This window comes from Lates calcarifer, linkage group LG7_2 (assembly GCF_001640805.2).
Source record: "Lates calcarifer isolate ASB-BC8 linkage group LG7_2, TLL_Latcal_v3, whole genome shotgun sequence".
In the NCBI taxonomy this organism is placed as follows: Eukaryota; Metazoa; Chordata; class Actinopteri; family Centropomidae; genus Lates; species Lates calcarifer.
This window is the reverse complement of record NC_066854.1, coordinates 11,267,626-11,283,984: the sequence shown is the minus strand read 5'-3', so window position 1 is coordinate 11,283,984 and position 16,359 is coordinate 11,267,626. Positions and strand designations below refer to the sequence as shown.

General features: G+C 42.3%; 1 protein-coding gene across 5 annotated transcripts in view; it reads right to left on the bottom strand.

The window, feature by feature from the left end:
- scn1lab (sodium channel, voltage-gated, type I like, alpha b) overlaps positions 1–16,359 on the bottom strand; it is a 37,989-nt gene that overhangs the window by 9,847 nt on the left and 11,783 nt on the right. For 2 of the 5 annotated variants that reach the window (XM_018701704.2, XM_051066021.1), the window contains 15 exons: positions 16,267–16,358; positions 14,260–14,538; positions 13,339–13,402; positions 12,163–12,304; positions 11,762–11,968; positions 9,914–10,189; positions 8,681–9,022; positions 7,954–8,086; positions 7,553–7,791; positions 7,248–7,421; positions 6,348–6,704; positions 5,652–6,179; positions 1,930–2,065; positions 1,102–1,256; positions 323–496 (listed from right to left, as the gene is read on the bottom strand). In XM_018701704.2, the coding sequence (XP_018557220.1) occupies positions 323–496; positions 1,102–1,256; positions 1,930–2,065; positions 5,652–6,179; positions 6,348–6,704; positions 7,248–7,421; positions 7,553–7,791; positions 7,954–8,086; positions 8,681–9,022; positions 9,914–10,189; positions 11,762–11,968; positions 12,163–12,304; positions 13,339–13,402; positions 14,260–14,538; positions 16,267–16,358 (3,298 nt within the window). The remainder of the gene's footprint in view (positions 1–322; positions 497–1,101; positions 1,257–1,929; positions 2,066–5,651; positions 6,180–6,347; positions 6,705–7,247; positions 7,422–7,552; positions 7,792–7,953; positions 8,087–8,680; positions 9,023–9,913; positions 10,190–11,761; positions 11,969–12,162; positions 12,305–13,338; positions 13,403–14,259; positions 14,539–16,266; position 16,359) is intronic. The other 3 variants (XM_018701705.2, XM_018701711.2, XM_018701710.2) reach the window with 2 other exon arrangements.

Genomic DNA, 16,359 nt, shown 5'->3' with positions numbered 1-16,359 from the left:
AATGATTTGTCTGAACACAATTAAATACATAATTAAGTATTAATAGTGTTTAAAAATGAATCACAGCAGTATCTGCAAAGACTGTGAATTTCAGGTGGAGATGTGACAACAATGAACAATGTCTTAAGTGGACTCAGTGGTTTATATCGTTCAGTAAGTTTATTAAGTACATGTAGCTAAAACTTATGCAGTCTAATGCAGCAGTCCTGCATTAAATCCCCCTTTATGAAGGATTAAAACATTTTAAAAACTATTTTTAAAAATAAAATTGGTGAAGTGAGTCAGATTCCCATTACATGAATACATTGACCAATATACATACATCTACAATGAGGAAGTCGAGCCAGCACCAGGCGTTTGTAAAGTACTTGACGAAGCCGTATGCCACCCACTTCAACAGCATTTCCAGAATGAAGACATAAGTGAAGACCTTGTCTGCGTACTCCAGCATTGTTTTGATGGTCCTCCGCTGCTCAATGTAAATGTCCTCGAATGCCTGCAGAGAATGGAATAAATAATAATGGTGACTGCTGGTGGAAACAATGAGGGGAGAATTATGGAATTGTGCACAGGCCGATGTTAAAGGGGGTCAGGGGTGAAAATGAGCATGGGCCATGAACTCAGCCTAGTAAATCCTATAGACCAATTATGAAAATAAGTATAACCATAGACAGTAAATCTTACTCAGAGGGCTTTTAGCTATCTTTACAAACTCTGCTGGGATAGTTGTGCTCTTCTAAATGTGGGATTTTCCATCTCACAACTGTGTCAAAGAACAGGGCAGCGTGCAGACAGACATATTTGCACTTTGGGGTAATTAAAGTTGCCACTTCACCCGACCTGCTTGTCTCTGGACTATGTGATGAAACCAGAGCACCTGAAGACAAACCATGTGAGCATGGTGAGATAATACTTTCCACAGAGAGGACCGGGGCTAAGATTTACAGGCAGGAGATTCCTGCTGTGGTATGTCACTGCTAACAACTTACCAAACATGCTGTTTATAATGCAAGCAAATTATCAAAAAAAGTTAAGCTTTATATCATTATTTCTCTGGGTCATGGGAAGGTGAGTACACATACAAAAAAAACATTCACTTACCAGTGCTCCACTGCTGAGCAGGATCATGAATATGATGAAGGATTCAAACCAGTTGTGCTCTACTATGATAAAGCAGGTCTTCCTGAGTGTCCACCAGCTCTTATAATTGCTGCCCTCCTCATTGACTTGGCAGCACTGGAACCTGCGCACACAGCCTGAAGGCATGGAACAAATGTGGGGAGAGAGGAATGAGAAATAGACCACAGCAATGTCAATGTTGGCTAAAGGCGACAGTATAAATTGTATGGGTTAATTCTCAAATGGGGTACCATTAAAGCATTGCAGAAAAAGAGCGACAGTCATGCTTCACGCACGTCATGATTTAGTTTAGTTTCTATTGCACTTTTTCTTTATACAATAATAATTAAATACATTTCAATACAATTCTTTGAATTCTAGTGTTTTTAAATCATGATTTTATGCACAAAATGTCAAGTATGTGAACAAAACAACAAAATAATTATCTGTTAAATTTTTAAAGATTCTCTTAACATGAGGTAAATGCTAAACCTCCTATCATTAATCGACAAAATGACTTCTTTATTCCTCACTCATGAGTACTGGAGGTGTGTCAGATAAAATGTCAGGTTACATTACAAACCAGGAGAATCCCACAGACTACTTTTCTTTCTGTCCCGCTGAGCATTTGTATTCACTGTCATTCAGCTGTGAGCGTAACACACCGATGCTAAGCACAATCAGTTAATGCGATTTACTCTACGTCTTGAAATGTGCTGTGGAAGCATTTTCTCTCCCACCTTTCTCACTTTGGCCCACTTTCCCTCTACCCATCATCCTCTCTGCCTATCACCCTCGCAACCCTCTCACCCTCTGTGAAGCAGGCCTCTGGGTCCAGTGACTCCTCTGGCTCGAGCTCCACTGAGTCAACCCCATCTCCTGGGGGGCGAATATCAACTGTGCTCCCCTCCGATGAGCTCAGAGGCTGGGGCTCTGCATCAAGCTTCTGCATAGGCGAGGAAGAAGACGACAGTACAAAGTTACGCTGCAGTGTCTGCAACCGCAGAGTGTCAGTGGTTATAGGAGCCAACCTTCTGAGCTGGTTATCATTGTGATTCTCCATTCACATGTACTCCAGTGCCACAACTGTACGCCTTAGTGTTTTAACTAGGCACTGTAATAGCTCACAGAGTTGGGCTCTTTAAAGTCATTGTATCATCATCATCACATGCAGCATCGATCAAATGTACCTACAGGCTTTGATATTACTTTTATCTGATAGCTTAAATCAGATTATGTGGCAACACATGGTATGGGGAGGTTGGCGTAACAGAAATGCACTGTGGGTACGTTTGATGTGACCTCAGTTTGAGGAAGAGTGCATGCAGTATTCCAGTGCATTATCAATCCAAGCCTGAAATAGTACCAAGCAGAACGTGTGCTTTAGTATTTTCATGTCCACTGAAAAACTGTCCCAAATCAATTTATCTATAATTTATCCCATTTCCCAAAATTGCTCATAATTTCCCCACCCTCACACCTAGAATCCACCCACAGGAAGACGGCTAAACATTTTCCTCAGTGACATGAAAACACATTATTTCCATTCCTTGAAAGCAGTGTACAAGCTTCTTCTGTTTGTGTTGAAGTAGACGGATAACCACATTAGCTTACCAGCAAAAACCAGTACTGTGCACTGTTTATAAGACAGCATGTGGACTGGCGTCTTTTTTGTTCCCATTTATTAAACATACAGGATTTGCACCCATGCATACCCAGAAAACATACAGGACTTTTTTGTCCTTCTCGGTGATATGCAAAACACATGTAAGGACAAGTGTTGCTGCCGTTGTAAAGTTCATTTTACTCCGCCTTCCTTCTCTCTCTTCTCTAAATTTTGAAACCTGGTAACACTCCTTTGAAACCCTACAACAATCTTTTTTTGCAGTAATGTACATTACAACATCATCTGCATGGAGTGAGACTTTTTGGTGTTGTGAGGCTTCCTGTCTGTTTTTCTTTGGGCAAACATGGTGTTATGTAGCCTCATGTCTGATCTGCCTGGCGTGTGAAGGATAGGAACATGTCATCCTAGACAGTGCAGCAGCCCTGATTGCCGTGGGACCCAGCTAATACGGCATGGGAATGATGGAAGCATGCTGCTCACAAGTGCATCGTTCTCTGGAAGGGTGTTTCCCTCCCACTGTTTCTCTCCTTCAGTAAGAGACCCATTTTACCTCCTCTGGACGTGGATTATATGAGGCTTTTACTCTTGACCTACCATGCTTTGATCATATAGAAAATGTCTGATTTTGTTGGCAAGTGTACAAGTTGGGTGACAAGATAGTTGCAGTGAAACGAAAGTGGATAACACAGGCATATAAAGCACACTGAACAATCCTCAAATAACTGTGCATGTCCCATATCTTGTAGGATTCAGAGTAATTTGGGGTGGACTTTTTTTTTCGCAAATGTATTACTAACTAGATTTACAGAGGAAAGAAAATTAAAAAATGACACTTATTTATTGTATCATCATAAATAACTTTCAATCAGTATAAATTGCCACGTGTTATCTGTTTTGCCACTCTGCAAAAATCAGCATTGATTCATTTGTGTTTCAAAATTATCTCCTTGCAAAGAGTTCTGTAAAGAATCTTTCATCATTCCACTATTATTTAAGTATCACAGAAAACAAGTACATACAAGTATTTCATGTGTGTATGCATGGGCTATGAACCAGACAAATGAATTTTGTCAAACTACAGCAAAATTCATTCCTCCATTCCATCTCTCCTTTTTTTTAAAAACTCATTCTCCTCCACCTCCTCTCTTCCTTCATTCTCAAGCTCGGAGTGTTGGATGCCAATCAAGTCCCAAAACCAAGTCAAAACCAAGCAATGAAATCAAAAGCAAGATCATGTTAGATGAGTTCGTCTATCAATGGAAGAAGGTGGTGTTGCTCATTCCTAATGGTTTGTAACTGCAATACAGCCTGATGCTTGGAGGTAAATTATGAAGGGGGGGAAGGGGTAAAGGGAAAACTTACAGCATTGTGTGTGCTGCTGTATGGGAGGGAGGGGTATAAAGCAAAGAGGGTGGGGTGGGGGTGGGGTGGGGGACGGAGGGCAGACCAGGCAAAGAACGAAAATGGGCAATCCATTGAAGGTATGAGAAAAAATATGTTGTTTGTCTGTAAATGGCATAGGCAGTCCTCATGGTTAGTGCTATGGTACAATAAAGTGGTCTTACAATTCTCCTCTCACTGAAAACCTTGAGAGCGTCTGTGACACAGCTGCAATAACAAACGGGGGGTTAAACAAAGTAAGTCATAAACACCAAAAGCCAGCATACAACCTCAAGTCTGCTTTCACTGGTCAACCACAAGGCACAGTGGGGAAACAAGTTAGCCACAGACAACAACATTTTAGATTTCCCTGAGAGTATTTCCCTTAATTGATGCTGTGACACTTGACACTCATCTCACACAACAGGTACACCGATAGCACACACCAAATGTTCCCTGTGTAACTCTAAATGCATAAATTAATATCAATTATCTGTGATTTTAGTTTACAGCATCAAACTCTATGACACAGTAGTTAAGAGACGCCTGAATATCTTTTAACTTCTGCTTTGTTATCAAGGATTCACCAGCCCATGGCTACAGGGTGTAAAGATCAGCAGTGACATGGGAGTACTGTCTGATCCATATATGGAGCATATGGCGCCATGGCTAGAAATAGTCTCCTGAGTTGTTTTGAATCACAGAGGATTGGCACCACACCCACCGTGGCAGGTTGACATCACCAGGGAGCAGAGTCCCAACGCTCTGTCAGCCTGGCAACACTTAACTGCAAACCTGGCATTTGTTCTATTAGAATAGGCAATGAATTACAAATAAATATAAAGTATTACTTTCATGCAAATGATGTGCCAGTGGGGAAGTATTTGATTTTGTTCAAATGGTAGAAGATTTGATTTTGTTTATGGCATACACTGAAAACCCATTTTGGTACAGTATTACTCATCTTAGATCACCTCTCTTTGTTGTTTCATTAATTTAATCTTAACACAATCACACATAATGCTTCCCCTAAAGCATAGAACAATAAATTAGGGAGTCTCTTTTGCAGGTGTGTGTGTGTATGATAGTGAGCTGCATCTGCTATGAAGTTAACCATGTAACACTGTACACAAACACACTGACACACTGACACATACACTCTAATGAGAACATCTAGAAAGTGAACCTGATACATAGGTCAAAGACAAATGAGTCGTTATTTGTCATGGCTGTTCCTTGTTCTCCTGCCAAGGGCTTTAGAACTCCAGAAGATTCCCTCAGTAGCACAGCATGATGCATGTACAAATGAGTCAGCAGGTTATTTTCAAACTGCTCGACTGTCGGAGAATTTTCTGAAAAGGCCATCTCTATGCAAATCTTGACATATTCATCAACTGACTTGAGTTGGGTGTTAACCATTACACATATAAAGGAGCTAATCAAATACAAAAGCTGTGTGACTCAAGTAATTTCCTACAAACTGACATCAACATCTTGGTCATCTAATCAAAGTCATTCATCTTACCTCTTTGCTGCCCTCTACATCTGATGAATCACTGCTGAAATCTTCTGTGTTAAGGTTCTCAAAGTCCGACTCGCCCACAGCAATGGGCACCGTGACTGTCAGGCTGGGGTTATGAATAAATGACATGTAGTCACATTCCTCTATGGGGTACTTCACTGTAGTGTCCCCGCCAGCCCCGACCCCAACCACCAGCCCTCCTCCTGGCCGTCCATTGCCCTCCGTCATGTACACCCCACTAGGGTCTTTGGTGATCTCCACTGAAGTGTGATTGGAGATACAGTTGCCCTTGCCATTGCTGTGCAGTTCGTCCAAGGGTTTGCTCTCCTCAGCCAGACCGGATCCCTTACCGCCCCCGCCAAAGCAGAGGCTCTGGAGGAACTGCCGAACGGTGGCTTTGACGAATGCGATGCCCCGCTGGATCCGGCCCACAGCAATCTGCAGGTTGTTCATCTCGCTGTCATCATCGGTTGCTGCCAGGTTGTCAGCGCTGAATGAACTCAGGAGGAGAGCCAGGAACAGGTTTAGAACCTGGGAAGAAATGGACGTGTGGCAGAGAAAAATGAATCCAGCTTGACTGTAAACAGCATCTGTGCTTTAAGGACTTGACTTAATAACCATTTCAGCCAATATATGCACATGCACCTTAACAGTGAAATCAATATTATGGAAAGGAAACAAAGAGGAAGAACCCCATACCACCAGGTTGCCAATGACCATGACCATCATGAAGACTATCAGGCACATCGTCTGTCCTGCCACCTCCATGCAGTCCCACATGGTCTCGATCCACTCTCCGCACAGCACCCGGAACACGATGAGGAAGGAGTGGAAGAAATCGTGCATGTGCCAACGGGGCAGCTGACAGTCATCAGAAATCTTACACACACACTCCTTGTAGCTCTTGCCAAACAGCTGCATGCCCACCACAGCGAAGATGAAGACAATGATGGCCAGCACAAGAGTCAAGTTCCCCAGAGCCCCCACTGAGTTACCGATGATCTTGATCAGCATGTTCAAAGTAGGCCATGACTTGGCCAGTTTGAAGACCCTCAGCTGTTTTAAAAGAAAATGTGGATGTGTAATTTTCTGGATCTGGACAGTTAGTTACTACAATGAATGAATAAAAATACAACTTATTAAAATGCTTGTCAAATTCATTTTAAAGCATTTCATTTCATAGAAAAAATTCAGTAAGCCCATTTCCAAAAATCTTAAACTACTGCTTTAAAAGCAGTATTTTTTTGTGTGTCGTTTTGTTTACAAGGAAGTCAATTTTTGTGAGTATAACTTTAATCTCAGTGGACAAAATATCACTAACTGTGACCTCAGTACAGCAGCTGTGATAGAAAGCTAATCAGGTGAGCAGAAGAAAACACACAGTGCCCCCAAGGCCACGCTAACTCTCAGTGGGACCTTTCATGTACTGCACAAAAGCTCTCATTACATCATTACCTCATTAATAACATGAATGTTATTGAAAGAGCCATCATGGCCTTACCCTAGAAGTACAGGTTCACCTTAACTTTTCTTGTGTAAAGAGCAGATAAATCATGTGATGTAGCTCCTTTGAAAAAATTACTTTGCTAGTGCCCTTACCAATCTGAAGGACCTGAGCACAGACAGGCCTTCTACGTTGGCCAATCCAAGCTCCATCAGACTGAGACTAACAATGATGCCGTCAAAAATGTTCCAGCCCTCCTGGAAGTAGTAGTATGGATCCAGGGCGATGATCTTGAAACACATCTCTGCTGTGAAGATGCCTGTGAACACCTGAAGGAAAAGAGGGCAAAACTCTAGTTTTACACCTGAACGTGCTGCATAAGAGATATCTTACAATGACTGTATATGTTTCAGTGTATGTTTTGTCCAGTCAGTTTGTAAGCACATCACACAATACTTGCCAGGTTTCCAACTGAGAGGACAGTATTGAATTCTTTAGTCATGGGGTAATGCTCCATGGCCATGAAAAGGGTGTTGAGGACGATGCAAATTGTGATAGCCAGATCCACAAATGGGTCCATGACCACCATGTTGACGACTTCCTTGATTTTCAGCCATGCTGGACAACAATCCCAGATCAGACAGGTGTTGGCAAATCTATACCAGCAGGGGGGGCACTTCTGTCTCGACTCTTCGAGCTCTGGAAAAGGAGAAATTACCACCTTTTGTTATAATGCTCTTTCACACAGCTATTGGAACACAGTTAAAAACATTTCTGAGTTGCCCTCCTAGTTATCTCCTGATTTACATATGTATATGACATTAAGTTAAGACAAGAGGAAATGTATGTTCACATCCTGACCTTCCATGGTGTTGGTGAGGATACTGGCCACACTCATGGCTCTCTGCCGCCCCCCTGGTTCATCTAAATAATCCATGGATGGTTGGTGAAAACCTGACCGGCGTTTCTTCAGCTCAGTATCTGTAGTTGTCCCCTGGTGAAAAAATACCATAAAAAGATTTACAGCAAGATATCTGAGAAATATTTAAGAAAGGCAAATACATTTAGAACATGAGTCAAACAGATTATCAGTGTTGAGGTCATTTGAATGACTATTTTAGGCCGTACACACCCATACTTCACATGGACAAAATAAAATTTTTGACCTGATAAAGGCACTAGATGAAAAATTAAAGAACAAATTCAGTAAAAATTGTCCTGAGAGGATGATGAATGTCTGAATGCAATTTCAAGGGACATTTATCTAGCAGTTCAGGATCATCAAAGTCATTGGGATTCAATTTAAGTCCTCAGTAGAAAACAATGGGCCAGGAAAGTGGGAAAGCACTGAGGAGAGACAGTGACGACAGAGACGAAAAAATGTTTGGATTTGATCTTTTCATGCTATTTGTTAACAATAACAATAATACAGAATATTGTAGACCTTTTCCTTTTATAATGGTACACCTACAGCTATAGACTCTGGTTGGAATCATCTCATCAGCAAAGGGATGTGAATTACAGAATCTATGGGGTATAAATATGAAGGAGGTCAATGGGAAATTAAAGCATGAAACAATTAAGTCACCTCAGGCAGCAGGAGACCTACAGGGGAGGTTGTTACAGAAGTTCCACCGACCAGCGACACCACACCATTGCAGTCTACAGTGCAGTGCATCTTGCCGTTGGCAGGCAGCATGATCCGCGGCGCCCCGAGGCTTGTTTGGCTGACAGCGCTGCAGCGGCGCTCGAGACGGCGTGGCAAGAACAGGGAGCCCCGGCGACTGTCGCTCTCCTCGAAGGTGCTATGCTCATCGTCGGCGAAGTCGTTCTCAGAGCCCATGTCGCGTGCTCTGCCACGGAAGCTGAATAGGCTGGCACGGCTGTTCCTCCGAGGTGAGAGGAGGGATCCACGGATACTGAGGAGAGACTGATAGAGAGAAAGAGAGAGGCAGAGAGAAAAAGAGAAAGGGAAAATGGGGTTAGAGGGTTGAGGGAGGTAGAACCCTGGAATACATGGGGAAGACCGGGAGGGTTGAGGAGAGACACCAAAATGCTACATTTGGTGTTGGGTGGTCCTGAGAAATGAGGGAAGCATGGGTGTATAATTAGACAGGGCAGGAAGGGATGAGACAGAAACAGAGGAGAGAATGGAGTGATGGAAAACAGGAAAAAGAATGACGAAAAATGCCACGAAGAAGACATGGTTGTCAATCATGTGATGTCTATATGAGAGCTGATTGGGGTTCTTGAAAACCAACTGCTGTAATTTTTAGAGTGCAGTCTCTGAAGCTGCCTTTTATTACTTTTTATTTAAAATGTTTTTCAAAGGAGTAGTTATAGGAACAGATATTTTTGGATGTATGTTTATTCACTTATTTTAGATGAAAAGATATCATTTAATGATATTACTCTCATATGTGTATAATGGTATGACGCTGGATACAGCAGCTAATATGCTTAGCATAGCATAAAGACTGGAATCAGGGGAAAAAACTAGCCTTCAAATTTTCACTAATTGACACTTTATTTAGTTTTGTTTGTTTGCTTAGTGTGTAAAATAGAACATTTGAACCAGGCTAGCTGATCTCACCTCTGCAAGAAAGTGTATTTCTCAAAATGCAGAACTATTCCTAATTAATAATAATTTACACACTTACATACTGTAATAAGTGCAAATAAAGTTACATTGAATTGCTTGTTATGGTCCATATTTGTTTTAAATGGTACTTGTACTAATATCAGCCTAATTTTATTCCCCAAAAATCAATTAACCAATTATGAGGCAGCAGTTCATCTGGTTTGTCAGGGAAGTATTTACCTGGTTGGGTGAGGAACATCTCTTCTCATAAGAGAGCCGATTGGCATCAATAGAGAAGCGGAAACTGGATCTTTTGATGCTGTCCTCAGACTCAGACTTGTGGAACTTGCGGCCCCCCCTCTCCTCCTCCTCCTCCCTCTGTTTCCTCTTCTTCCGCCTGTTGCGCCGCTCCTTGGCACTTTTGGAGCTGAGCTTAGACGTCCCTGAGGAGGACTCGGAGGTGGGGCCCCCTCTCCCGCTGTACTCTCCGCTCTCCGTGGCTGCTGCTGCGGCAACCTGCCAGCCAATCAGAGCACAAACACGGTTGTCATGGCGACCCAGTGCCTGTCTCAAAGGCTCTTGTGGAATGGAGCGGAGGAGAGAGCCTGGCAGCTGAGAGCAGCAGCAGCATGAGGAGCCAAATCAGCCTCAGACACCTTCTAAAAATGGACGCCTGATTGTTTTCATGCAAACCAAAACACTTCTGAGTTCTTGATGTTATAATATTCATCAGGTATGAGAAAAATTGTGTGGATGTCAGGTTAAATAACAGCCTTTTTTGTTTTAAAAACAAACTTGCTGTTAAAAAAACTGCATTAAAACAAGTAGGAAGGAACTAGTCTTATAAGCCTAGAAACATGATTAAATCATTGTATAGAATATATCACATCAGGTGCTGAGGATTTCCTGCATTTCCCAAAGGAATATGATTTACTGTTTCACATTAAGCTTTTTCGTCTTTATGAAATGTTTTTGGAAAGGCTTTTTATTTCCTCTTTGTCATCTTTTATCTTTGCTCTAATGGAGAGAAATGCCTCTGTCTGCCTCTGCCAACAACAACAATCTGAGTGTGCAGCCAACAGCTAATTTAAGGATAGAGCAGAGGTGGGAAGGAGGTCTGATAGGAACCATACAGCAAGGCAACAGTAGAAATGACAAGGTACCTGACCTTCCACTAATGAGGATGAGATAGGAGGGAAGTCATGTGGTATTGTACATTAGAAAATGCATAAAGTAAAGAGGAGGCATTTTCATCTTCTTACACTCACTATTATATGTTTACTGTATATCAGTTCATAACATTTTGTGTCATGAAATCTGACATCCCTCTCAGATGAGCTCAGGTACCCCTTCATCAACCCCACCCATACTGCTACAATTATCTTTACATACAGTTCATACCACATGGAGTGGCAGAGGTTAAAAATGTCAGCCATTTAGCCATTACATTTAGCTAACTAATTCTTATTCACTATTTTTTAGGTAATTACTTAATCTGTTAATCTTTTCTTACATTTACCAGCTTCAGTCTCTGACCATGAATAAGAATTTGTTACATTCAGCCATGTGTTACACGTGAAGCAGGACAGAACTGGCTTTGCTGTCATATGCTTCAAAATAACTGGTTGGCTGCCCAAAAGCATCAGGTAGGGTTCTCCCTTGATAATGAGCCACATAACCAGATGACTTACTGATTATAAACTGTCAGTGAGAGCTACAGTGGGCAAATTTCCATTGTCCAGCATTTAATTATGCTTAATGTCCATCTGCTAATTTTTTTTTCTGTAGGTCAACCAAGGACTCCTGATCCCCATGGGGGGTGTCAGTCATCCAAGACAGTGAATCCCTTGGTTGCCCAGGGCGACGCTGCTTATGGCAGCTGGCTCAAGACTATACGCTGAAGTGTCAACAGTTTCCCCATACACAGAGATTCTCCCAGCCACTCTCCTATAATATGAAATACTCAAGGCTATTCAACAAAAAAACAAAATGTTCAAGATAATCACTCTGATGAAATGGACACACTGATCTGTCTGCCTGTATCTCAATTCTAATTTGATTTTGAAAAGACAAAGATGAATGTCCTGCCTGTGCTTCCTCCTGCTGTCTCTTCAGCTGCTCCAGCATGGCCTGGAACTCCTCCTCTTTCTGCTGAGCCTCCTCGATGGTCGCCTGGTTCTGCTCGTCGTAAGCCATGGCCACCACGGCCAAGATCAAGTTGACCAAGTAAAAGGAGCCCAGAAAGATCACCAGCACGAAAAAGATCATGTAGGGTTTCCCTGCAGCACGCAAAGTCTGATGGATCCAAGAGGAAAAGAGAGAAGGGTTGTTGTTTAAAAGTCCTACTGAACTTACTGGATATGTTTCCTAAGGTTGAAGGTTAGCTCTTCATTATGAAATGTACTGTTTTAACTTCATAGTTTTGTTATATTAACATATCCTAGGAGATCTTCTATAAGGCTCACTGTGTACTACAGAGTTCTGCCGACCTGCTGATAGAGGTTTTCCCAGTAGTCCTGGGTCATGAGCCGGAACAAAGAGAGAAAGGCCCAGCTGAAGGTGTCAAAGCTGGTGTAACCATAATCTGGATTACGACCTGCTTTGATACATAAAAAGCCCTCTGGACACAGCCTGTAAGGACAAAAAGGTGTTATGAACAACATATCTCTTTTAACAAAGAAAAATCAGATAAACTGAGAAAGAATAGTTAACATGAAACATAAAATACAAGTTGCTTATTGGCAAAAAGAAGGAGGGCATCGTGTCTCCATAAAAGGAAGAAACATTTTAAAGCACACTTGAATTAGAGTAACTATAACTCCATCCACTACCATTTACTTATAACTGACAAATTGTTGCCAATTGTATATCAAACACTCACCATCAAATGTCTGTCTTAACTTGTGTTTTTTCTAAAGCAAGTCTAACCCTGAACCAAGATATATCACAGATTGGCTCCACCATCTGGAATCTTAACACTGGTGGCTGAAAGATGAATAAGATTACTGTTTAAGTCACAAATATTTTTGCAATATAGCCACCAATGGAAACATGGAGTTCTCTGCTACTGCATTCCTGCACCATCTTTAATTTTACATGGTTTGTATTGTTTTTTGTCACCTGATGTTAAATTTAATATTAAATTTTTCTGTGTTGATGTTCTGGGAGATAGCCATGCAGGGTTTATCACAGTCTCACTAATCCAGTTTTCTCCTCTGACATGTGTTGATGTTCTATGTTACAAGCAGTTCATTTGATATCATCAGCCTCACTAATACAAGTAAGTGATCAGCTGAAACACCTGGTATTTATCAGTCTCTGTCTGACACCTCTACCTGCTCCTGATGACACTCTTAAAGGAAAATCTAAAGATCAAAACAATATACCTAATACCTGTGTATATTTTTATGTGTACATGCCTCTACAGCTTTGTTAAATGGTTTAAAAATGAACCTAAATCAAAAGCTTCCATTAGCAACACAGGCGAAAAGAGAAAAAGAGTTTCAACATTTTGCCAAAACACATTAAGTAAAATGCAGTCATAGTTAACTAGTTTGGATTTCCTGTAATGCCTCAGCGCAGTGGCGAGTGTCGACACTAATTGTGTATGCTCAGCTTTGTGGTGCATCTAATTGGCCTTATAAATAAAACATGTCAAGCCTTACCCAGCGCCACTGCCATTCCCACAGAGCAGAGCATCCCTACGGCCAGGGAGGTAATAGTAATTATCTAGAGAAGAGAGGAGACAGAGGGACGCTAGTCAGAACCACATCACAGCAGTGAAGCAGTGGATATAAAGAAATAAAGAGTGATGGGGAAACAGAGGGATAATAAACACAATGTGGGTTTCTCTTCAGTTTTTGTGTTTGCTATAAAATTGTACAAATGGTGAGACATGGAGAGAAAGGTGCTGATTTGTTTTTTTGTTTTCACATTCAACCACATTAGTCACCCCTTGTTTGTTTTGTGAGAGTGTGACATAAGCACATGTGACTTTTGAAGCAGCCATGGCCACTCTGTCCACATCTACCACTTAACTGTCACGAAATCATAATCACATCTCATGTTCACTGAAAGTGTTACAATGCCAGGCTTTATAACATCTATGTAGTTTTAATCAGCTCTCTTCCCTCTCTCCCCCTCTCCTCTTGCTGTGGCATCAGCTTGTCATGTAGCTGGTGCACGTCTCCTCTATATCTTGCTAGCGGTCAGTGACTCACCCTCCTCTAGCACTTTAGGCTGCTCATGCCACACAGATGGGCTATGGGAGAATGATGAAAGATAGTGAGGGGGTGAAAGTAAAGGGTTTTATTGTTGAGGCGATTATCCGCCACATTTGCCGCTTTCTCCCACCAGCCCTTGTTAGAGAGCGCAACCCCTGCTCCCAGCCATCGCTGTCACTCCCTATCACGGCAGCAGGCCAGCATGCCTGACCTCCCCCTACACCACCCTGACCATTTCTGCATGTGCAGTAGCCAGTATCTGACTCAGGCCGTCTGGGGCGGACACTAACTTGACCCCAGTTAACCCCTACGCGCGCCTAGCAGACATGGAACAGCACTTTCACACCATGTCACTTGGCTTACTCTCATCGCTGATGTACTCTGTCCAGTTGAAGGAGTTAGTTGTAGTGTTCTGCACAAAAGTGATGTTGATGTCCATCAGGCTGTTGTCGTCGGCGGTGATGTTGCTGCTGTCGGTGGCATTGCTGGCAACTGGCAGACGCACGCACTTCTGCCTCAGGTTGCCCATGAAGAGCTGCAGGCCGATGAGGGCGAACACACTCAGGCAAAACACAGTGAGGATCATCACGTCCGACAGCTTTTTGACCGACTGGATCAGTGCGCCGACAATGGTCTTCAAGCCTAAACGTGAGAGAGGGCAAGGGGGTGGGAAGGGGACATCGCAGAATGATTACTGCCTGCTAATTACAGCCACAAGCTTGTATAAAGAAGAAGCTACTAATAAGAGCTTACAGCAGCAAGCAGCCAGGGGGATCTGCAGTGGAGGTTCCTGTATGAACTGCTTGCTGTCATACAGGAACCAGGCTGACACAGATCACTGCTAATCATGGATAAACCACTAGAGAAAGTTATGTGTCTCATGCCCATTATAGTGCTATGGTATTGGTCTCAGTAGAAATTATCAATAATAAAGGATGTGTTTAAGTGTCTGTTGTCTTCTGGTTATGATGCCAATGTAAGAGTGACTGTAAACTGAGCTCTTTTTTAGTGCAGTCGCAAAGACCAGCACACAGCACTAGCTAATGTCCACAGGGTCAACGAGGACGTATCCAAATGCACATTCTGTTTATATCCATACAGGCACAGCACTATGAACAAGGGTGAGTGAAGAGGAATATGAGGAGGGTAATTGTGCTGATTAATTGTTATTCTTTCAGCCAGTTACATTACATTACTTTCTCATGCAGCTGTAGTGGAGCATGAGGAAAACAGATCACTAAATTGTAGAGGAGGGAGAAACACCTAACCTGGCTGTGTCCAAATTTAAAATAATCTGCATACTAGCACCTCTAAAGGTGGCAGGTGTATTTTTGAACTTAGCCAGCTAGCTACTCTTCCTCTTTTCCAGTCTCTATGTTTTGCTAAGCTAAGCTAAGCTAATGGTCTACTGGCTCTAGCCTTGAGACAAACAGACATGGGAGTGGTAGGTTAATCTCCTTGAACTCTCAGTGAGAAAGCAAATAGGATTATTTCCCAAAATGTCAAACTCTTCCTCAAATAGAATAACATTGCAGAGGACTTGGTATTTGCATGGCTTTCTCAACATTAACAACTCGATTTTCACCAAAACACCACTCTGTTGCAACTTCCCCCACCTTTGTGCCATGTGCACTGTGCTAATAAATACCAAAGTCCCAGGAAAAATGCTCAGAAAATACCATTGGTATCCTAGTACAGCTGATACTAGACTTTGCACTGCCACAAAAACAAAGCCCAACATGTTTAAACTAGGCCTAAATGTAGAATGACAGCTTGAATAAGTAATACATATTGTGGAATTAGATGATCCTCTTTATACAAAGACCCAATGACAGTTTTCCTGGATGGTTTACATATGACCTTTATGTTAGTTTGTGATCTGAATAGTTAGTGTTTAGAACGCTGTAACCCAACCACCACTCACCATATCACAATTTCTCCAAAGAAACACACAACACTGAACAAGACATGCACAGGAAAACAAGGTGAGGAGGAACCCTACACACACAAGTGCTTGCCACCAGAAAATCTGGCTTTTGCAATGTCTCATGCAAAAAGGAAAAACAAATAGTGCACAAAATCTACTTGTAAGGCTCCCAAGGCAAGAATAGATTTCAACCAAAAAGAATTCTGCCTTAAAGGATGTATCTAAAAGCTAAGAATCCTGTCAATCTCTGCAGATTGGAGCCAGATTCCAGCTTTTACTGGCCTTGGGACGAAGGCAGCATGAGGGACGGCGACGAGCGTCATCAGGCTTAGCTACAGTGAGATGAGCTGAGACGGGGCAGGGAGGGGGTGCTTGGATGTTAGCAAAACGCCAGTTAGCTGCTAGCATTTGATTAACCCTATAGGCCTGGATGGCTCTCTCACCTGGGATGACTGATATAGTTTTCAGGGCTCGTAGAACCCTGAAGGTTCGCAGTGCTGAGACATTGCCCAGGTCCACAAACTCTGTGACATATC